At 38.3% G+C, this 23,933-nt stretch overlaps 1 protein-coding gene across 12 annotated transcripts in view; it reads right to left on the reverse strand.

Annotated features, from left to right (window-relative positions):
* Window positions 1-23,933, reverse strand: part of ADCYAP1R1 (ADCYAP receptor type I) — a 139,685-nt gene that overhangs the window by 62,138 nt on the left and 53,614 nt on the right. For all 12 annotated transcript variants that reach the window (XM_061474381.1, XM_061474387.1, XM_061474394.1 and 9 more), the window contains one exon: window positions 21,930-22,035. In XM_061474381.1, coding sequence (XP_061330365.1) covers window positions 21,930-22,035 — 106 coding nt within the window. The remainder of the gene's footprint in view (window positions 1-21,929; window positions 22,036-23,933) is intronic.

Genomic DNA, 23,933 nt, shown 5'->3' on the forward strand with positions numbered 1-23,933 from the left:
GTAGGAACTATATTTACCATGCAAATGTGAAGACACGTAGTAATAGGTTTATAGTTCACTGCTATGTTGCGCTCTGTACAAAAATAAAGGATATGTAAATATCCATGGTAATGAGGAATTTACTTACAAGAGGTGTTAGAGACAATCAAAATGGCTAATGAGATCTTCTGAGAACCACCTGCTAGCCTTGCTTGCTTAAATTTAATGGGTTTGATAGCAAAAAGGAAAAATTTCTTATTTTTGATTATTATTTTAACATCAGTTGTCTTCCAAACGCTAGGATAGTAATACTGCAAACCAACCCAGAAAAATGCAAGAAAATCCTCATGCTGCATACAGGAAAGTGACACGGAATAAATATTTCATAGCACTGTGTTTCAAATTCAGTTATACCAGGTGGTTGTTTTTTGTGGTAATACCATGCAGAGCTAAAAAATAGCCCCATTTAAAAAGCCATTATTAGTTCATTGCGCTAGAAAGCACTGATGTGCTGACATTGGAAGAGAGGAAGAAAGAAGCAGAGAGTCAAGTAATTTGCCTTAGTTACTAAAAGAGGTGAGGGAGAGAATGGAAAGAATTCACTGTCAGTGAGAATATTGCCTGATCCTGCCTGGAAAAGCATACTTGGAACAAATAATTTAGAAGTGCAAAGAAATAGATGACAAAATATTAAATAGAATAAAGGCCAGTGTTCAGTATCCCTTACATTTGCAAACCATGATGCAGCCAGCAACTCCTGCTGGGTGAAATATGCCCACGGAAATCAATGTGACTTGAGTGTGAAACTGCACAGCAGGGTCCTCTTCTGGCAGTGACGGTATGTCTCCATTGCTGTGTGGCTTAGGAATGCCCAAGCTACCTTTGAAAGAAGTAGCTCAGATACTGCAAGCAGCAAGGTGAAGGTTTGAGTGGGCAATTTTTCCTTGTTCTTAGTATGTTAGAAATTAGTAACAACAAGTTACATTTTTAAAGAATAAGATTTCATGTGGGCCAGAGTAAAAAAAGAAAAATATGGTGGTCTTCTTGATGGATGGTCTTAAAAACAAGGCACCTTGAAGAAAGGACAAATTCTGCCCTCCCTTCCCATATCTGCACTGAAACTTGTGTTTGGTAAACATTGTAAGATTCATCTTGTCTAACATAAGTCATGTGAAGCTTGGCATCTAGTTTTGGATAAGTACTCAGGCTCTCGTAGCACGGGCAGAAGAGTGTTTCATATTATTCAGCTAGTTAGCTCTTCTTCAGTGGGATGGATGAATCTTTGGGACCCCCTATTCCTTGTCACTGACTTTTGAGGACAAACAAAGTGGTCATTGAACTACAGGATTAGTCAGAACTGGTCTATTTTCAGATGGCTGAGACTTACCCATTGTCCTGGTTTTGGCTGGGATAGAGTTAGTTTTCTTCCTAATTTTTACCCTCTTCAGCTAAGCAAAGTTTTTTCTGTAGTTCCTGAAGGAGACTTTCCAGATAGGCATAATCCCATTTTAAGGTGACAGTGGTGGTGAATCACCATGTGAAGTGTACTTCCATCTCTCCACTGACTACACTCAGCAGAACAAGGCCAAGAACCAGCTTAGCCTAAAGAGTTTCTTATTGAATGGCTGAAGCTTGCATTCCCTATGTAGAGTTTATGTGGACTTCTGGAGTAGGTATGACCCAACTCTGCCCCTGTTCTTTGAAAAACAACAGCTCTTTCATAACAAGGGGGAAGCTATGGAGATTTATCATTGCAGAATCTTCTGATACATTTCTTAAAATTATACCCAGCACTTCTCCCATCCCTCAGTTCAAATTAATCCTCTTGGAGCAAAACACTTTCTCTCTAACCTGATACTCCTGGCAGCTGAAAGGCCCCCTTCTTACCTGAGATGTCTGGACTAGCACCAAGAGGGAAAACAAAAAAGCAAGCACTACTGGCAGAATAGCAGAGATAAAGATCTTGCTTACAGTCCCTTATCTTTTTCTGCTCTGTCTCAGGCTATCTTGAGAGTGTCAGTTTTGATAGTGGCTAGATATAAACCCAGATTTTAGATGGCCCCATAGCTGAAGTTTGCCAAATTCAAGGAGTGGACCTCAGTTTAAATCCACTGATTACATAGCCTGCTATCTTCCACAAACACAAAGTCACTATGTCACCAGGACTATGTACAAACTGTTCTATAGATTTGTGTCCTGTTTTCTTATGGTGTCTCTACTGCAATACCCTTATATATATATATATATATATATATATATATATATATATGCATTTATAAAAATCTCTGTATTTAAATCCTTTTTGCAGAATCCACAACATCCTCCTATGTCCTTATCCTGCCCTTGGGAAAAATGCCTCCTTCTTGTCTCTGCTAACTTTTTGGCAAGAGAAGGTGAAAAAGCAGACTTGTTTTTTTTTTGATTGCGAGACCCTGTATACAAATTCACTGCTCAACTTGCTCACTCCTCTTAATAAAGTAGGTAAGTTCTACCTTTCCCCATCTCCATGGAAATGACTATTTGACATCTTTCTTGTGCTCAGCACACCATATTAAAAAACACATAGGAGTCTGCATCTTTGAGACAGCGCACCTCTGTCAAAAGTTGCTGACTTTATTCAGTGGACTCAAAATTATTGGGTGAAGGGGAGGGAGTGAAAAAAGGAGTGGAAGGACTATGGACAAAGGGATTTACGGATTCATACACAGACAAAAGGGAATAGACAAGAATTTTCATAAAATCAGTTTCTGTGGGAAATTAAGAAAAAATGTAAATACATAAATGCTAGAATGCTGTTATTTTTCATATATGGAAATAAAGGCTTGAGATGAAAATCCATCCTTTCAGCTTGCAGCATTCAGTTTGGTTTTCAGTTCCTCTCCTCATTTATTAGTTTAAAATATCACCTTCAAGGTCATATCGCCTTCAGTAGAGTAATATGAAAGGAAATTCAATGTTACAAGCCAGCATATTAAACTGAATTACGCAATGCACAATAACTTTAAAAGGGCATAATACATATAAAACCTTTCAGAGAGAGGGGGAATATCAGGTGCTTTCTGTTCTTTCATAAATCTTGGTAAACACCAAAAAAAGTAAAGTCTGAAGCAACACCTGGGTATGGGGCCTAGATTTTCAAAAGTAATTGACATTTCAAAGTAATAGTATCATGTAGGAGCTCCTATTACAGAATTAGTGGTTCTCTAGGTTTTCTCTAGGTTTTTCAACAGCAGCAAACTTATAACACTGTCAGATCCAGTAGTCTCTTAAAGCCCAGGCCATAAAAGAGTAGAAAAGAAACACCAACTGAAATGTCAAAGTTCTAAAAGGGGGGAAAAAACCAAACAAAACAGCAAGGGTAAAAAAAAAAAATACTAGAGAAAGACTTTCTATGCTGGAAAAGAGAGTACTTGGTCATGCACAAGAAAAAAGAAAAGTTATTCCTTCTTTAAATGTCTTATATACAAAGCAGGCATTAAAGATCGGGTAAAAGGGAAAGCTGAGCAGAGAAAAAGGAAAGGCTTTTGCCTTCCCAGTTCTGCTCCCAATAGGTATTTTAATTATTTGAACGAAGGCTAATTATTCTTTCACTGTATGTCATCCAGACCAGCTATGACACTAAGAATTTGTTCCTCTATCCAACTTTTCTACTGCTGCACCAAGATGCACCCTGCATTGTCTAATGTGGTATTTATTCATCTTAACAGTATAAACATTATATATGTAAGTCTGAGCTAAGTTCTACACTTCTTTTACAGTGCAGAAAGAAAACCAGGCACCACCAGAGGGCACTTCTAGAAGTTTTCTAAGATAAATTATTCTCTGGAGATGCGTATTTTCTTCCACTGATTTGAAAAAGCACCAAAAGGAAGCCTAATCTTAGGCTTAAAACAGTTGGAATTAGAGTAGAGAAATTCCACACATTTAGTACAAGTGATTCAGCTAGGGCTGTATGTGAAGAAAAATAAACTGTACTCAAACTTAGGAGCATATGGCCCACCTTAGTATTTTCCATTACCTTTCTTTAGCAAGCCGCTGCGCCTGGTATAAACTTACACAACACTATGACTATTTAGAATTCATTGTTTACATAATGATACCTGTATAAACTATGACAGCATTTTCTACTGCTACCTCATTATCAGTAAAGTAAACTGTTTTATGGGATGACATTTTCAGAGATCTAAGATGTACTAAGTGCAGCACTGTTTCAAACTGTTAAAAATATCAGCTTAAGTTTTGAAAGAGAACATTAGAAAAAATTATTTGAGATATTTCACTTATACACCAAGTTAATCCTAAATTATATTAAAAACTAAAAGTGAAAGAAACAGGTTTTTCTTTGATTGGAATGGTGGGGTTTATGCCATAACACTAGAAAAGATGAGAGGAAGATACCAGGCTTTGACTCTCAAAAGATATATATAACTTTTATAGAAATATAGGAAGGAATAAAAGAGCATATACTTTGCATCTGACAAACATACACTGTATTATTTTAGAACTGGTAGCTAATCTTTTTTACCAAAGTTTAACAGAGAGGATTTCACTTTGTTTGGATGTTCTGGATCACTCAGGCACCTTGGTTCACCTTCTGACCGCCTTATGACTGAGCCACATAAACTATAAATTAGAACTCTCTGCTTATTCCTACTAGTTTGGTGGGGGAAAAATAGGTGCAAATACACATACAATCACTGTTTGACCATGATATGTCTCAGAAGTGAAAAGAAAATGAAGATCTTCCCATTCACAAAAAATTCAACCATTAGAACCAATCTCCTGAGGAGGATGAAATTTTCTTCTCTGAGTCTCACATGAAGCACACCTCAGAAAGGAAGGCTAATACCAAATTCTTGTTATTTGTACTTGAACGTTTTATGAATTATAAAGATCAGTCTTTAAATGACAGGAGCTGCTACCTATAGAGAGGTGTAAACCTTTTCTTCTTCTTTCAAGCTGCTTAATTCTTTACAACCACAGAACATTTATTCTAAATTGATACTTATTGCTGTTCTTGCACTCTTACCTGTCCAGAAAACCTCATCCAAGAAAATCTCCAGAATTCTTTTAAGTGCTGCCATGCGATTTGCGTTAGGTGAGCTTTGGAGAGTTTTAAAAGGAAACCAGTTTGGCAAAATCTTTGGAACATTTATTTGTCTAATTATGCAGAAGAAGAAAAAGCCAATAATCTGGGAAATTGAGAGGTTTTGATTATTTAAACTTTCTTTAAATGTAGTGGAAAAGAACGATTATTCATCTGTGAGAAAGTCACCGCTTTGCTGCTTTGAAGGCAGAGAAACTGTGAAATTACACAGAAGAAACTGAGATTTTATTCCAACACTGCTGAAGAACAGAATGACACAAGCTGCCAGAAGCCAAGCCAGTGCCACGCTTACCAGCTGCAAATAATCTGGCATCACTTAGGACATGGGCTATGTGATATCATGGGGTAATGTTGGAATCAGCCTTGTCTAGCAGCAGCTGGTACCCCTCACTTCTTTTATTGCTTGTGGCAGACAAAATGACTGTCACCATTTTACCCCACTGCCACACCATTCTGATTGACTTCCCTCCCCTCTCAGGAAAAGATCATGGACTTTTTTTTATCAACTCTATCTTGTATTAATTCTCCAGGCTAAGAGAGAAAGGAAAAGGGAGACTATTCCACCAGTGTCTAGCAGGCTTTTCATATATCATAGAATCATAGGATCATAGAATCATATAAGGGTTTGGGTTGGAAGGGACCTTTAAGACCATTTAGTTCCAACCCCCTTGCCATGGGCAGGGACACCTTCCACTAGACCATATTGCTCAAAGGCCATTCAGTCTGGTGCTACATGACTTACATGACTGGGCTCAGCATCATTTCTGAGAAGAGCATAGTAAAAATACTGGCTAAATTTTGAAGAGTTCAAGACAAAGTTTGAGATAAAGCAATGGAGTAAGAACCAGAAATATGGGTTCCTCTTCCTCTGTCAGATCCTACCTGAATGGATGCTCCCTTTCATAGGCACAACCTATCCATTAAAAGTGACTGAGGACAACAGGATGTAGCACTACCACCTGTGTCTTTGTGTTTTGAATAGTTTCAGTTAACAATATTAACTAAGTGTACAATTTGTTGTGGTGATGTATATTATCTAATATATTATCTAATATAAAAATGTTATCTATATTTTTACCCATAAATGTTAATGTGCCTCAAAGTAAGTGTTGGATTTCAACTAAGGCTGCAGGTAAGGAATCTTTCCACAGCACTGAAATGGGACACAAACTTTGAAACAGTCTCTGGGTATGGGGATACTCTTCAATCTAAGAAAAATCCCAACATAGAACCAGATTTTCAATGGAACTGATTCAGACAAAGCATGAGGTCAACAATTGCCTAGTCAATAACATTTGTCAATAATTTTGACTTGTTTCTTAAATAGAGATATTAAACAACTGAAAATAGCAACTGACCTCAAGTCTATATGGCTGATAATTTCGGAACTTAAATTCTGCTACACATCTATTAAGTTCCCTCAAAGGAATTTACAAATTATCATAATTTAGATTTCATGGTAGCTCTGGGGGTAAGAATATTTTCTGCCTTTTGTACAGCTGGAAAACAAAAAACAAAGCAAAACAAAATAAATGATGACACTGAAATCTAAATACTTGCTGGAGCAACAGTTGTGACAGAACTCATAAAGAAGCTGCCCTTTCATGTTCAGACCCCTGTCCTTTCCACTTTCTCACTTTCGTGCTGTTTATAAATAGAGTTCTCTTAGTGGAAAAGACACATCTGTAGTAGAAGATAACTTGTAACAGATCTTGGACCAAATTTATTCCTGATCTAAACACAGTGACGCCAATGTGTATACTCTTGAGAGGCATTTATTCCTTTTTTACTCCTTCAAATCTTCTGAGAATGAGAAATGACTGAATTAAGTAATTTCTTCCAGTGTGCAAATTCCATAATCTCTCCTGGAAACTGTTCTGGTGGTGAGTCAAGCAATTCCTTATTAGAGCCCATGAGACCTTATGAACTACTGAAGGAAGCAAAGGAAATAGATACATTATAAAAAGCCAGTTCATACTCTTTTAAGACTCATGTTAACACCTTGCATTTCATACTCCTGAACAGGAAAACAGAAGCTGTATTTTGTTCAACTGTCTGGAGTAACCGAAGGAGAAATCTTTAAGTAAGGTGTGATTAAATAAGAATGTCAGAGTTTAACAAAGCTTGCCTCATACTGAACTACTCTTGCTGCCCATGATGTATTCAGGGTAGAAAAAATAACACTTAAAATTAAATGCAATCCAACCTCACAAGGATTTGCATACAGATGGAAAATTTTGGTCAGAATGAAAGAGAAAAGAGGAAATTATATTACTATCCAGCAAGTTCCTAGCTACTTGATGCCTTCATGTCAAAATTAAAGATATATAAAGACCTATGCCTTCATCTGGGCAGTTTACAATCTAAAGTCAGTGAAAATGCATTGTGAGGGATTTTATTTTTTTTTTTTTTCTGGAAAGATATTTTTTGCAGAGCGAGAAGGGGAAGAAATGGAATAGAATGTGGACTGGGAAGGAACCACCAGTGCCATCACACCCAGACCAGCACTATCATCAGCAAGCAGAGGCCATTTAATTTAATTCAGAAAAAGTAAATGTGTACACACTGCTCACAACTCTATGTCATGTAAGCTACAAAATACAGTCGACAGTAAAGTACAAAAAACCGAAACCCCATAAACATTATATGAGACATCGGAAGAGGTCAGAAATATTTCCAATATTTAGATATATATGACATGTTAGGTGAAAACATCCAGAAAACCATAGGAAGTTAACACAAGAAGGCCCAACATTACATTGGTGTTAATGTGGAAAAACATGAACTGCTAGAGACAAGATATTTCTCATTTGTTTGCCTTTACGTCAAAACAGGTGTGGTGAATGTGTCTTTTTTTCTCTAAAGGCTGGAATGATACAGGAAAAAATGGGAAGTAGTTGTAAGAGAGTGCTGAGGCTGTCATCGCTACTTGACAATTTATGCTAGAAGACTAGTAACATACAGAAATATGCATCAAACCTCCAACACTGCTGGTTTAGTCACTGCCTCCATAAAAGCCATTGCAGTAGTCATTGCAAGAAGTGATATTTTGGCAAGAATATGGGGTTTAACCATATTTGGAAAAAAGTGTCTGCAGACCTTCATTTTCCTTTTGCTTACTCCTTTAAATGAGGGGTTAATTCCAATAAAGTCAATAAGTTTCCCCATGTATGAAGCTGCTGTAAGTCAGAGACTAATTGGTTTAGAGAGTTCGATATGGGTTGCAGAAAAAATGAAAATGAATTAAGTGTATTATTCCTTCTCCCTCTCTTCTTAGTAGAGAATGTTAAAGACAGAAGGAAGAGAAAATGCTCTGTGGTGTTGCTCAAAAATGTGTGTGGACAGGCAATTACACTACCATCTGAAGTAATAAATAACAATGAAAATTTGCATATGTCTAATCAATATTCTTTTACTGGTCGCATCTCTTGGAATGTAGAATAATTATGGGAAACCAAAGAATAAGCCTAAAAGGATGTGGGGAGGTCACAGAAATGATTCCCTGCAACCAGAGAAAATAAATCATAACTAAAATATCCAGAAGGAAATTTGGGAGTTCTCATTGTCTGTGACATTCTCATTGGCTGGACAAAGGATGAGAAAAATATGTTACAGGGCAAAATTCTGCCCTCTTGAGTTATAAAGTTCCAGAAACTTCTTCATGCTTCAGTCATTTGACAATTTTTGCCTTTCAATGAACTGTGACAGCATAAGTGTCGTATAAAGGTGGTAAAAAAAAAATCATGATACTCTGTCAGTGAACAGATGTTGTAATACTTAGCAGATATAAAATTAACCCATGTTGTAAAACTGAGATGTAACAGGTATACAGTATGGGTATATATTTGCATATATTCTCAAATAGATTACTTTGTCCATAGATTAACTTAGGTCATATGTAGAAGAAAAATTAGAAAGCACACAAAACCCACTCCATTTGTAATCCTAGAGAGAAATCTTATTCATGTGAACAGGAATGATCAAGTGTAGTAATCATACCATTTGAACTTTTCTTCATTAGTTCTCAATCCAGAATAATAATGGAAAACAAATCAGTGAATCTGGTATATCCTGTATGAAGACAATTATGAAATAGTTCTACTGACTGGAGGTGCTGTATTTAACTTTGTTCTAGCTTATTCAATTATGATAACATGGTTTCTGTTTTAAGCAGTTTGCAGGTTAGCAGAGAAGGGTTGCAATTATATTAGTCACTTGGCTGTATGACCAAAAACCTGGAGCAGATTCAAGTACTTTCACATCATCTGAACAAAGACGAGGCATGTTCTTAAAATACATACAACAGTCCTTTAGCACATTTTAATGAATTGTTTGGCTTTCTTCTTGTCACAGGATTTGGGCACACTCTTTTTACACACTCTAATAATCGTTTTTCTCTTCTAAAGCATTTCATTGTGCATTGACTTTTATGACCAGTAATTTTTTTCACACAGGTCCTGGACAGGCACTCACTTATGGATTATTCTAACCTTGCCTTTTGTTTTGGTTGTGATTTCTAGTTGCATTGTTTTATTGCACTTCCTTTATTTGTTTTCTGTATAGGAAAGAAAACAATCAATTCTAGCAACTGCGTAAGCATTAAATGTATGGCTTGATTATCAAAAGTTCAACGTGCTATAGAAAGGCAGGCATTCAGAAAGTCTGAAATGGCTTTTAGAGTAATCAGAAAGGAAAGGAGAGGAATCAATAAGAAGAGCACCTGCAGGTGTTCATCCACAAGACCCATCTCTGCTCTTGAAGGGTGAAAACTGCATCGTTTACTTTCAGACATGTGCCTTGCCTGGCAAAAGTAGTTGGGTAGGATTTCCACTTGGTTTACTCAAAAAAAAACCCCAATCAACAAACAATCTCAAAACCACCCACCCTCCTCTCCCCCCTCCCCCCCCCAAAAAAAAAACAAAACCAACCCATCACCACCCTCCAAGAAAAGGCAAAACTAAACCAAACAACCCCCCAGACAAACAAACCCTAGAGAAAATAATATAGTATGTGTGAATTATGGAGAAGGAGAAAATCCAGGACTTGGAAGTGAAATAGACAGTTAATAATCTCTTTAAGATTATGGACATACCTTGAGTGAGACTCAGCTTGTATACTAAAACACCTTAATTTAGGTGTTTTAATATGCAAACTGAATGTAAATCTCAGTATCCATCAACTGTACAAAGAGTCTTGGGAGACTAGCCAGGTAATCTAGCCAATAAATTAGATGTCTAACATCCAGTGATGCAATTTTTTCTCAAGGAAGCCATTTTCCTCTAAATACAGAGCCCAGTGTGGTTCTTTTTACTGAAACACTACTGAAAATGCCTGCTGAATCCAGTGGGTGTTGAGGTTGGAGGCTGACGGCAGCAGAATTACAAGCGGAGAAGGGCGAGAGCTGTTCCTGGTGCTGACCACAGAACCTCCCACAGTCGGCTGGGTGTTTGCTGCTTTTCTTGTGGTAAAAGGTGTGGCTAGTTTAAGGCTTATCGAAACCTTAAAAGTGTGATTTCTTAGCAATCTTTTCAGAGAACAATCTTGTAGTAGCTATAAACATATTATTACCTGTGAGGTGAGTCTGTTTGGATATGTCCTTATGGCTTGAGGCTTAAAACTCTTAAAAGTGAAAGTGGCTTTAAACTACATGTTTACAGTATGGTGTAAGAGGCAGGTAATTACTTTGATTCATCTGTAAATCATTTATAAGATGCTATGTATTCATCAAGCTGTCAAAATCATGAGTCTTAATGGCATCCAAGAGCAAAATTCAGAAATGACGAAAAAAAAAGGACATCCATTTTAAGTGAGATCAGTCTGAAGTCTGGTTGGCAAGTTTCCTAAATTCTATTCCTTTCCAACTATCTTGCAGGAATAATATTTGAAAACAAAAGCAAACAAAAAACCACAACAAAAACAAACAAACAAAAAACCAAACCCAAAGCAAACAAACAAAAAACCCCAATAAAAACAAAACAAAACCAAAGAAAACCTACCAAAAACCAAACAAAACCAAAACAAACAGAAAAAAAAACTAGAAGACAAACAAAAAGAAGAAAAAGCTGGTTTAGAATTGAGCTCTAACATTCATTGTTCCTGTAGATATGAAATGAGGAAAAATCAGATCACACATCAAAAAGAAAGAAGGTATATTATCCTATTTCTGAAGTATCTGAAAAAAAACAAATTATCTACCAAACATAGGCTGGTCAAATCAAGTTTATGCTCTTTTTTTACTTCTTCCTTTTCCTTTCCTTTTTTTTTTTTTTTAAATTTGCCATGGAAGAGCCTACATGTCCACTTTAATCAAACATTCTGCTTTCAGACAGGTAACATGAGATTAATTTCACCTTTAGACTTCAGCATGGTATTGCTGAAGTATTCCTGCACCACAAAATTCGTATTAGAGAACAAAATCTTAAACTGGAAGCATAACAACCAGAACAGACCAAGTTCATTTTTTTTCTAATAGAACAAGCAATATTATTCTCTCTAGAATGAATGTTTCAATACATCAAGTTTTATGACCCCCAGAGCAAAACAGAAGAGAAATTCTTCTTTGCTTCATCTCTCTTACAAAAGTTTGGAAAACTGTGTGAAATAATTGAGAGATCTTTCTCTTTGTCCTTTCCTGTTCCTTCTATGATCTTTCTCTTTGTCCTTTCCTGTTCCTTCGATTCCATGGAAGGAATCTGGGGAAGCTATTGCACATTTTTCTCTCTTTTGCCAAGAGCATATTACCATGCACATTCTGAGTCAGCAGTGCTGGCTGGCATCTCATGGGCAGAGCCAAGGATCTCCCTTTCCCCACCCCCATCCTCCCTTGCCCAGGAATTAAAAAAGAAAAAAAACAAAACAGTTAATATTGGACACACAGTTTATGCTGCCTTGCTCTTCCAGCAATGGAAGAGGCCAAGAGGCCATGAAGTTCAGCAGGTACTGCAGGGATGTCTCCACTTTCTAAATCTCTTCAGCATCCTGCAGAAGAGATTAAGAACTGCTCCATTCTAATTTCCAACAAAAGAAAGAGCATAGCTTAAGTGCCTAATGAAGCAGAAATATGGAGAACTTTGTTGAAAAAACAGGGCTTAGTAAGGGCTTGGGGGGTTGATATTTAAGGTGTTATTATGCATGTAAGTTACTTTGCACTTCTGCTTTTGAAAGTAAGTGAAACAGAACTATCTCATTTTTGCAATGGTGAGTGTACACACACATATTTTTCTACTGCTTAGCAGACGGGGTGTTTAATAACTTGTCATAGTACTGTAACTTGCTCATCTGTCTGAAGATGATTTAACTTACTGTTCTTCAGTTTTATTTTGCTGAGGAAAAATCAATATGCAAAACCTGTCAGAGGTCCAAATTATTACACTTACTCAATTGCATGTATTATTGCGTAGGCAGTTTCCTGCAATGAATTTCTTGGCTTAAGTTTGCAAGGTATATTAAGAAGTAGTGCATGTAGCTCAGAATAAGCTGAAACAAGAATTGAAATTGCACAGTTGAGCAATTTTAGTGATTGGCCACCTATGTGAGTATATCAGTGCTTGCTAAAGTCTCGTATGAAAAATACATTTCACAGTATGGAACAGGTTAAGAAGACTCTCTTGAATCTTGGTCTAACAACACTTGACTCATGACTAGAACTTTTCAAGTGATTCTATATACAAACAGATACCAAAAAGAGTGATTCTAAATATACAAAATATACAGCATGTTCCTCCAAAAGCCCATACGCTGGTGAAAAGGAAGTGATTCTTAACAGTATACAGAAAATCTTCCTGTTATTAATGGAAAGCCACTGGAATTTGCTCTAAACCCTTCTTTTTCCCATTGTATTTATTGTTCTCCCACCTCTGTCAGAGGTACAGTGCTAGTGCTAGTGGGAGAATTTTTTCAGAGGAGGTGCATGAGTTGGTCATATCTGAATTCTGCGTAAGGAGCTTGGATCCATAGGAAGCCTGAAGAAAGGAGTAGGGTTTTTGTAGCTAAGATAATTGGGAAGACTTCTGATGATAGATTGAGCATGCTGGGGTTTAAGAATAGGAGGGTGGTTAGTGCATTTATTAATATATTTGCATATCCAGCTAGGAAGAATAGGGCAAATGGCCCTGCAGCATATTCCACCTTCAAGCTTGAGACTAATTCGGATTCCCCTCCTATAAATTCAAATGGAGAGAGGCTTGCTTTGAATAGCATGGAGATGTATCATATTATTGTGAGGGGTCAGAAGATGAGGTGTAGAGGTTCTTGTAAAGTGGCAAGGGGTTTAAGTACAGACACCCTTTCCCATTAATGAAGCAAGCAGCAGCTGGCAAATCTGCTTTCCACAGTGAGATTCAACTGACCAATTACCAACATCTACTTTTAAATAGCCCCCAATTTTTTTTGTAAGAATAGACAGAAATAGGCAATCCTAGAGAACAATGCCTCTTATCTGAAAGGAGACATTTCAAATACGTCTGATGAAGTCATTCCGTCAAAAAGACAACTTTTGTCCATTGACTGGGAAGTAAGCTTCAGGACAATAGCTGAGATAAAAAATAAAGAAACAAATGGCAAGAAATCTCAAGCTCCATGAGAAAAACAACTCCATGCTGCCTCACTGAACAAACTGTCCCCCCACCCCCCCCCCAAAAAAAACCACCAAAAAACGAACCCCCAAACAAACCAAAAACCTCAACCCTGCTATTGTCGTCAACCACATATCAAACTAGAGAAAGATAACTGAGGAAGTTCAAACAATGCCACCTTCACAGTAGGCTCAGGCTCACAAAAGCCCCATATATCCCAGAAAATAAGGTCCAACCAGTTCGCTTCCTGGGCTGTGCTACTTCTAAGCCTGTTAAATCTACCTCTAATGAGAGACTGAGTGAAGGATGGAATAGAAACAAGGCAGAAACAGAAGGATACTGTATGATGCTTGATGACTACCATTGTACTCTCATGCGAATGACCAACTGTGTGACCACTGTCTCCAGTAAAGTGTGAGCACAGCGTGAGTAAAGGAAGTCTTGTCATGCTTCTCTGCAGCAGATGCCAGGTTGAAGCACTGCTTCCCATACACACTTCTACTGGAAAAGTTTTGTACATTCCACAAGTTCATAGCCCTGTCAGATGATGAAAAACCAGCGTCACACAGTGTGTTCCTGCTCCAGCATCTCTATTCATAGAATCATAGAAGCACAAAATCATACAAAGGTTTGGGTTAGAAGGGACCTTAAAGATTATGGAATTCCAACCACCCTGTTGCTGAGTTGCCAGCCCAGATGACCATAGATCTTATGCAGGCCGCATGTCAGAATAATACCATAGAGAATCTAGAGGCACTTGCAGTTTCTGCATATCTGAATCTGGTCCTAAAAATCTTCAAAGTAATTCCTTAATTCTTTCTCTTCAGAAATTTACTGGACACTAGAATACAATACACAGGCAAATTCTGTGGTTAATTCAAGATTTCTCTGAAATGTTGTCACTGCCAGTGCAGAGTGATTCAAAGTTAGTGCTATCTTAATCTGTGTTTCATCACTAGAAATAAAGATCCTAGAAACCAGTCAACTGTGCCATTATTTCCAGCAAGAATCAAATTCACTCTTACTGCTGTGTTTTTCTCAGCAAGACTAACAATCTAAAGAAGCAATAAAGACTTACTTTTGTCAGCAAATATGGCAGGCAGACACAGAAATATGCCATGGGAATAGGAACAAAAGAGCATTTTCACAAAATTACCTTTAAAAGAATATCTGTTTGTCTGACACCTGACTCACACATTTTCACAGAAACTCAATGTGCTTTCAGGACCTTCATGAATACAGTTTGCATGCAAGGAAACTCTTTAATTCAGCATTGAAATGTATCTTCTTCTGCAGAAGACTACAGCAGCTGATGGGATACAGCACAAGCACACAGTACAAAAGGAGCTGCAAAGACCTGATGAAAATCATACTAAAATCATAGATGGTCAGTCACTTATAATTCAGATGACATGGTAATAGCCTGTGTGGGAATTTTTTCTGCCATGGTACTACAGATGTTAAAAATTTAAATGACTGTAAGTTGTCATAGAATCATAGAACAGTTAGGGTTGGAAAAGACCCTAAGATCATCTAGTTCCAATCCCCCTGCCATGGGCAGGAACACCTCACACTAAACTGCGTCACCCAAGGCTCTGTCCAACCTGGCCTTGAACACTGCCAGGGATGGAGCATTCACAACCTCCCTGGGCAACCTATTCCACTGTCTCAGCAACCTTACAGTAAAGAACTTCTTCTTTATATCCAATCTGTTTAACCCATTACCCCTTGTCCTGTCACTGCAGTCCCTAATGAAAAGTCCCTCCCCAGCATCCCTATAGGCCCCCTTCAGATACTGGAAGGCTGCTATGAGGTCTCCACGCAGCCTTCTCTTCTCCAGGCTGCACAGCCCCAACTTCCTCAGCCTGTCTTCATATGGGAGGTGCTCCAGTCCCCTGATCATCCTCGTGGCCCTCCTCTGGACTTGTTCCAACAGTTCCATGTTCTGCTTATGTTTAGGACACCAGTACTGTACACAATACTCGAAGTGAGGTCTCGTCACCTCCAGCTGTTCATGACGGAAGATCATGGGAGCACAAGCACAAGAACATCACTCATTTAATTGCATAAGTTTTACTGCTGTTCATCGTTCATTTCTTAAATGGAGTGATCTGGTGTATCATGCTTGCAATTACACGCAATGCTCACAATTGCAGCTTGGGGCAGGGGAATTGTTTTAATTATCTTGCCCCAGCAGTAAAGCTTGTCCAAATGCATCTACTACCCTTTATATTTGAAAACAGCCATTTAAAAAAACAAACCAAAACCAACAACCAAAAGCCAAAAGCAAATAAAGAAGTATATAGGGTAAACACTCACTTCAGATAGCTTCCGCATACATAGGAAAGAAGCTGCCCTTGTTTAGCTCATCTTCTCATCTCACATTGTGTACACCGTGTAGCAGAAGACAACACTGGGCTTCTTGATATGATTTAATGTCGGACAAAAATGAGAGATAGTACGGTTTAACGAACTAGCTGTCACTGTAGAAAAAAGGAACTCACAAGTGGAGCTGTGTAAATAATTGTGGGTTTTTTTTTTTCCAAAAGTTAAAAAAAAAAAAAAAAAAAAATCCCAATCCAAGTCAGTATCTTACCCAGTTGCCTGTACAAATTCCATTCCACCTTTTGCTTTCTTTTAACTTATGTTCCTTGGTTATTAAAAGACTTCCTGGCAATTCTGGAGATTACAAAAGTAATAACCTTGAAAGAACCAGGTAGAAATTATTACGGATATATGCTATGCGATGGGAATAGCAGCTTATACACGTGTTTTGCAGTTAATGGTGTTTTCAGAGCTGTAGCTATTAAATTCCAGTACTTTTCCTTCCCTTCGTTTCCCATCTGAATGTAAGTTCAGCACATGCTGAGAAGATAACTAAAACTAGATTTCTGAGCAGGGCTTGCAAAGGAGGTAGGCCTCATTTAAACCACCAAAATGCTGTGAAATGTATCAGCAGGATGTGTTCATGTGCCCAAGGAGATAATAGAAATTTCTGCTCCATTACAGCAATTTTTTGCATGTTTTCTGAGTCATCTTAACTGACCATCCCCAGGCTGATGATCACCCCACCTATGTTTTAACTTTCTTAGAGAGTCCATTTAGCTGAAATTGTCCTCCAGCTTCCCTCTTAAGTTAGTAGAGAGAAAGGCCATTCCAGAGAACAATTTATCCCAGAAATGTCAGGAACCCATAGCAGTTTGAAAGGAATAGCTCTAAGGAAGGACCCACAGCTATTCTGTAGCTACTTAGACATAGTTTATACTAGACAATTTAGGTTAGTTACCAAAATCAAGAGAGACAAATCACATCCCTGGAGATAAAGCAGTGAATAAGAACTAGTAGGATTTGGGGATAAGATTTTTAGGACAGAGACTGAAGTATCCATATTTATCATGTGCACTGTAGAAAATCCATGGCAGAATACTGTCCTGGTACTGTGTGATGCAGCTACAGCCCTACACACTCCATCAATTTGCCATGGTTTAGGACTATACTATAAATAACACATGGTAGGTACTGAAGAGAAAGGGAATGTGTATTAAGGAAAGATTTTCTTGACCCTGAGACACATAGGATTATCAAAGACACTGTGATTCCCCATGAAGAACTGTACAGAGACCCCCTGTCTAATGGCAACCCAGCTAGATCTGGAAGCAAAAGTTGTAGGATTACACAAACACAACACTGCTCTGCAGAAAATTATTTCTGCTCCTAAGACCATGATCTCAGCTGAGTTACAATGCCAAATTACTACCCCTGTTCAACTGGCACTAATATGTGCATCTTCATATTATGTCTAGGCTACAAAATGGATGGGGTTTTAATCCCTGCTACCAGAAAACCTTCACAGCTACAATTATCATTATTATGCTATTGGTTTTGCCAGGCAGATCACATATACATACATATATATAGCTTGGCTGTATATTATAGAGGGCAAAAAAAGAAATATGCTAGAGCCTTTTCCAAGAAACAGGAACATATGTATAGTTCACCCATTAGAGTTTTGTCCTGTCTCCAGACGTGACTAGCAAGAAACTTTTCCATAGGTCATTCCAAAGCAGTTTTTCTGTAGCACAGAATCCTTTCTTCCCCTGTCAAAACTGATCCTGAACTTTTTCAATGACAATGCACTTCCAGGCCTTCAGCTTCACTAATGGAGCTGAATTCGCAGTAGGCTAGCAACATCCCTTTTAGCTTTGCTCCATTTGAGAGAAAGATTCTGTATAGAGCCTGCAGCTTACTTTACGTCGGAATTGTGATGATTTTGTTCATTCCAGTATTGCTACATAGCTATTCACAGTATTCATACCAGCTAACCTCAGACCTCTGTAATGAGTGCTTTAACAGGCAATGTGAAAGAAATGGGCACTTGTTACAGTCTTCTCAATGTAAGATGGATGTCTAAAATAACGGAAGTTTAAGTCCTGCACATACTTCTGAAGTGTCTTTTAAGTACTTATTTTGATCTATTGACTATAAACAGATACATATTTCATTTGAATTTCTTGACTTGCCTGGCAATGCCACTGCCTTTCAACATTTTTCAGAGGAAGGACAGGAGAAGTGGGACTAGTTAACTAGGACTACAAGTTAAAGATTAATTTGACAGTAAGTCAAGTCATGAACCACAAAATCACCAATGAGTCCTAATCACTCCTATTTCTATTCAAGTTCTTTGTGTTCACTATTACCACAATTTGTCTCATTCCAGACTAGTGCATTTGAGGCACTATAAATATTAAATCAGAGGACCTAGTTCACAGAGCATTCAAGGAACTCCCCCACCATTTGAGAGAGCACCAAATTCAGAGGACAAGTCAGGAATATAAAGTTCCAACTGTGGAAAGCAAGACAGGTAACAGGCTGGGAAAAGCCTATCATGCCAATCTACAGCTGTAGAAATGTTCTACACTTTATCAGCAGGGCTCTTTCTATCATAGGATTTCTCTGAGTAGCATACTTCCCAGCTGTGACCCTGAACAATATCAGTTAAAACTGGTTAGTGCATCCCAGAGCAAGCCAGAAAAATGTGTAAGACCCTTGGAGTTACAACTACGTCAGATAGAAGCTCACCAGGAAGCAGAAGACAGCTGGGACATTCTCTTTGCCAGTGCATGCATGTGGAAAGCATGAATGTGCAGGCTGCTGAACACTTGCCTGTCTTTTGAGGTCACACAGGCCTAAGTAGATCTGCTACAGTTAAGTACATGGATGGCATGAAGACCTACACATCAAAACATCCCATGGTAAAAGTTACAGTCCAGATTTTTTCACGTAATCACGACATTTAGCATGACTTAGGCGGTACAACAGAGCCAGATGCTTGAGGTAGGATTTTTCTCATAAAATGTAGATTGCTACATTGTAAATATTTACAACTGAGATGGTCACCCTTACTCCCATATATGTCCATAGACAAAAAAAGGTATCATCTAATCTTAACTGAATTATGTCTTAAGTCTACTCAGCAGATATTCAGAGCTACAAATGAGCAAGCTGACTTGCTCATTTGTGGTGTAGATGCATTTGCAGGTTTCAGCATTTAATTAGATTAATTCCATACTAAGTGTACTTGAACCAGGAAACTGCCATTAAGTATCTGAGTAACTCCTGTGCCATTCTTTTGTGACACCAGGGCTGGGAACATGTTAGCAGAGTCTAGAAGAAAATAAAAATTAAAAAGAATGCATATGGATCAGCAGTGAGCTTAATCAATTCTTATCCCGCAGAACACCCCTTGAGGACTGTTGACAGTTAGAAGAGTGTTCAGCAGGAACTGGGGCAGCTCTACACTAGAACAGGGACAAAAACTCAGAAAAGGAAAATAGTAAACATTGATGTAGCCTGGCTACACTGCCTGGAGAAGTTAAATACGAAGTGATCATTCCTTTCTTTTCTGCCTTTTACATTAATTATTTCCCCTTATCACTTTAATTCCCACTCCAGAGCGAAGGAGTCAGATTCTGGTTCCTGCTGAGATTTCTTTTTTTTTTCAAATTCTCTTTTTCATTCAGGCTGTAGGTGATGGTCAAATGGGGATGGAGACATAGGGTCAGCACACACCCCTTGTTTCTTTTCAGATAAAGGCTCATGAAGAATTTAAAACATTTAAGAAGAAGCCATCATAAAACTCATGGAGAAAAACAAACAGAAAATCTCAAGGCAACCATTGTCTCTGAAGCATTATAGGTATTACACAGCCTCAGAAGGAGAGAAAACAGGGCTGTGAAAAATAAAACAGTAATGAGCATAACATCTGGGCACAAGAGGTAGAGGGGGAGGGAAAGAGGAAAACATCAGAGCCCTGATAAATCAGGGCTGTATGCTTTCCTTAATACAGTGCCAGCCTTGTTCTTCAAGACCTGTGGTTGCAGTTGCAGAATCAACATTGTGCTTGTGTTGGATCTTACCCAGAGAGGCTCTGGGGAACCATTTAGTTTATGTCTGTGTACACAGATGCTGAACACAGCAAGGGGACAAACCTAATGCAGGAGAGTTATTGCAAAATGTAGGAACCCATAAGATGTTCTTCTTTTGACATCAAAGTGCATTTCTCTCCATGCAGTACTTATAGGAAGGAGAAATATCAGTGCAAAAGACAAGCTCTAAACAGGAGCAGAGATCCTACTATTACCATTATGGTTTTTTGCATCATGTGGGCACCCTGGAGTAGGATTCATGATCTGTGGAACTCATTGCACCAGGATGTGAACAACTAAAGGATGCATAGTGATCCTGGGACAACAGAACGAAGAGCAGCTGAGTTCTGCTGCTGAGCTAGTGCTTGAAAAGATTCACTCCCTGCCTGCATGCCTGATACATTTTAATCATATTATGATGCAAAAGCCTTTCCACTGGCTCTGGACCTCCTTTATCTCTGAGCTGTGCTTTTTGAATGTGGAAGAGGCAGAAGGGAGGAGGTCCATATGAATAGTCCCCCAACTGCAAGGGTTATTCTGGATTTGAGTGAAGAACTAGCTGGTGAAATGGTCTCTTTTGACCAGAGAAAATCTGTGAATTCTTGAATAAAAATAACAGTCATTGCATAATGATAAGACGTAGGGCTCATGATCAGCTTCTGATATTATTCTGAGAATAGGGGAGGAGAAACAAATTTTTCTCCCTTTTTTCCCTTTCTTATGCCACTTCTGGACCAGAGAAGAATTGGAAAATTCTTCTGTACTGTGTAGAGAGGGTCTCAAAACATCCTTGGAGCTGAAATGAACTGCCTGAAGTATACGATTTCTTCAGTTCCACCAAACCACACAGTTCATTTGCCCAAAACTGGGAAGCAGAAGAAAAATGACTTTATATATGAGATGAAGAGCAGAATGGATATGAGATAAATATTCTCTAGTAAGTACTCCTAGAAGCTAAAATGCAGGAATGGCTTGCTTCAGAGGATGCTCTGGTAACACAGATATCTGCATTCTGCTCCTCCTTGCTTCTGGGGTAAAATATGTGGTGAAGAAAAGGGGAGAGAAAGCTCTCCTTTTTTATTGTACACACAATGCATTTTATCTGCTTTTCTCTGCAGTTTTACTAATTCTAGTCACAATAGAAGCAGCTTGGACAGGACTCAGAAAGCAGACCCTGATTTCCAATTAGTTTCTTTGTAATTCTTTGCTCTTTTCTCACTGGTGCTGGCCAGAGGCAGCTCCTGCTGCAGTCAGTGAGAAATGAGGCAGGATATTAAACTATTAACTTCTTCTTTGCTTGCAGCCTCAGTTCCTTATCTTAGCAATAGCACCAGTATTCTTCATCAAGATTATGGTCATCACAATGTTAATCCCTGTAAATGTCTTCAGATCATGTGACAGAGGCACGAATTATTACTGAGCTGAGGAGGGAATGAGCTGTTACAGAACAGACCAATGATGCACTTAGTCTTATGTCCAGTCCCCAAAAGCTGTTACCACCTGCTCCAGCAGAAGACACAAACACTACCGAGGGCTATCCAGACATGCTGTTTCTTTTTTCTTTTTTCCTTTATAGATTAATTTTGTAGACATATATCACTGCATCACCTAAAGCACAGAAGCAAATTCCTGACCTCTGATAATAACCAGCAATTGTTCTGGTACATCCCCACTGATTGATTTTTTGTCCTTATAATGTTTCTCTAAGCTCATTTAGCTGCAGTGATTGCACCTCTTACCGTAAAATGTTTGCATTGACATTGCCAAAAACCCCTGCAGACATGACAGGAAATGTTTAGAAACCACCAGTTCAACGTACAAGGTACATTGCAAGCTGAAACTCACCTGGAGAAGAGTCATTGAGAGGGTTCAGGGCAGCTGCCCTCCGTATTTTCTCCAGACAAGTCTCCTGCTCCTTCTTAATGATGCAGTTGGAATGGGTTGCTGTAACCTGAAATGTGGGGAAAAATGTGGAAAAAGAACAATTACAAACTTCAAACTGTTAGTGAGCTTATCAGGCAACAACAGCAAGTTTTGAGGTCTCATTGCAAAGAGAAAAAAGAAAACACCCTTAGAAGATGAGAAAAAATGCAACAATTATTTATTTATCCCCCTCCTGCATCACCAGCAGTCTTATGGCCAAACCATGGAATTATAATTCTTATAAAGTTTCTTGGCTTTTTATGTTGTTCTCCCTGTCAAGTAATTTCTAATGCGTTTGCATTATTTTATTGCATTCCTTCTTCATATAAAGCTGAAGCAAATGTACTTCTAAATAGAGAAATAACTACAAGAGGAATCAGAAATCAACTGAGGCTCAGTTTGATCTCGCACCAGTTTCTCATGAACCTTGCACAACCCATTAACCTCACCCAGGATTCAAAACTACATCAAAAGCTCTTTCTCCCAGTCTTTTACCCTGTTCATTCCTTAATGTTTCCTTCTTCCTTTATTCCCCATGAATACAAGGCAACTTTCTTGCCAAAAAAGAATGTAATGCCAACTGAACAGAGATGGCTTGATCCAAACATTTTCTTTTCTTTTTTTTTCCTAAAGCAGCCCACCATAAGAAGAAAACAAAAACAAAAACAATCCCAAACACAAAAACAACAAATGGTGGGGAAGAAAAAGATAAGTTATCTTATAAGAGGTACATTGCAACCAACAGAACGCAGACAATCCCAAAGAGGTAATAAAAAAACAATGTGATCCATTCCCAGAAATCAATACAAGATTTCATACCTTTTGCAGACAGTGGCTAGGGAATATCAGTTTAAGGGAATATCAATTTAAGGGCAGTACTACCTCAGGTTTCATTAGATCATTTTATAGGGGCACTACTAAGGTTCAAATTACACTCTGTGAAAAGCACCGTGAAAATCAGTGCATGGATTGAAGATGGAATAAATAGGTCATCCTGTTGCACTGAAGCAATTTTTGTGCTTCATATTTCATATTTCCCATCCCATATTTCCCAACCCGTTTCCTTTGCTCTTGACAATGGAGAACTACAGAGGAAGCAGAGTATATCTGTCAAGTGGTCTGTTTTCCCTTACGTACTAAGTAGGAACAAGAAAACAGGTAAAGCAATAATTGAATTCAATCTTCCTCAGTTAATTTTCAAGCCCTAGCTGCACTGTTAAGCTTTACTTCCCTCACATCCCAATAAAGGGAATGGAGTGACCAGTTTGGGTCATTAATGCATCGAACTGCCACCACACACTCAATACACACTTAAAGTAAATGTTAAGTCATGTGTAATCAGTTTGATAGAGCTTGTGTTGCACTTTTTTGTGTGATAGGAGATACTGAGCCATTGTACAGTTTTGACTTTGTAATACTACAAGCCCCCAACCCTCTATCAAAGATAGAAAGGGTTTCCTAACAAACCTCTACTGGAAATCTTTACTCATCATTTGTAGGAACTGACAATGCGATGCAGTTTCATCTCCAAGATCCCAGTGATGAATTTCAGCTATTTTCCGCATGGGATACACCAGGCACAACTGTATTAGATTTGTTCATCTTCAAAACAAACATTGTTCTGCTCTAAGGGCTCCCAAGAGCCTGGAAAATATATATTGTCACAGATCTCTAGGATCTCCCAAGAAGATAAGGGCTTTTGCTACATCATCCCCTAAACCCTGATGAAGATTGAGAAAATTGCATTGGCTGACATTCAAGTTCTTAGAATACCTTTTAAAAAGATAAAAGAGAAATAACAAGTAAATAATGGTTCTGCTGCTGGTGGTGGGTTCACTCTCCACAGTTGCTCATATGTGTCCAGGGATTGTCTCAGTACATGAATGTGACAGTTTCTATACAGTTCAGCATATGCAGATTAGAAAA

Source organism: Pezoporus flaviventris, unplaced genomic scaffold, assembly GCF_033815535.1.
Source record: "Pezoporus flaviventris isolate CSIRO_AGI_PZ_B2104156 unplaced genomic scaffold, CSIRO_AGI_Pfla_v1 ptg000079l, whole genome shotgun sequence".
NCBI classification, from domain to species: Eukaryota; Metazoa; Chordata; class Aves; order Psittaciformes; family Psittacidae; genus Pezoporus; species Pezoporus flaviventris.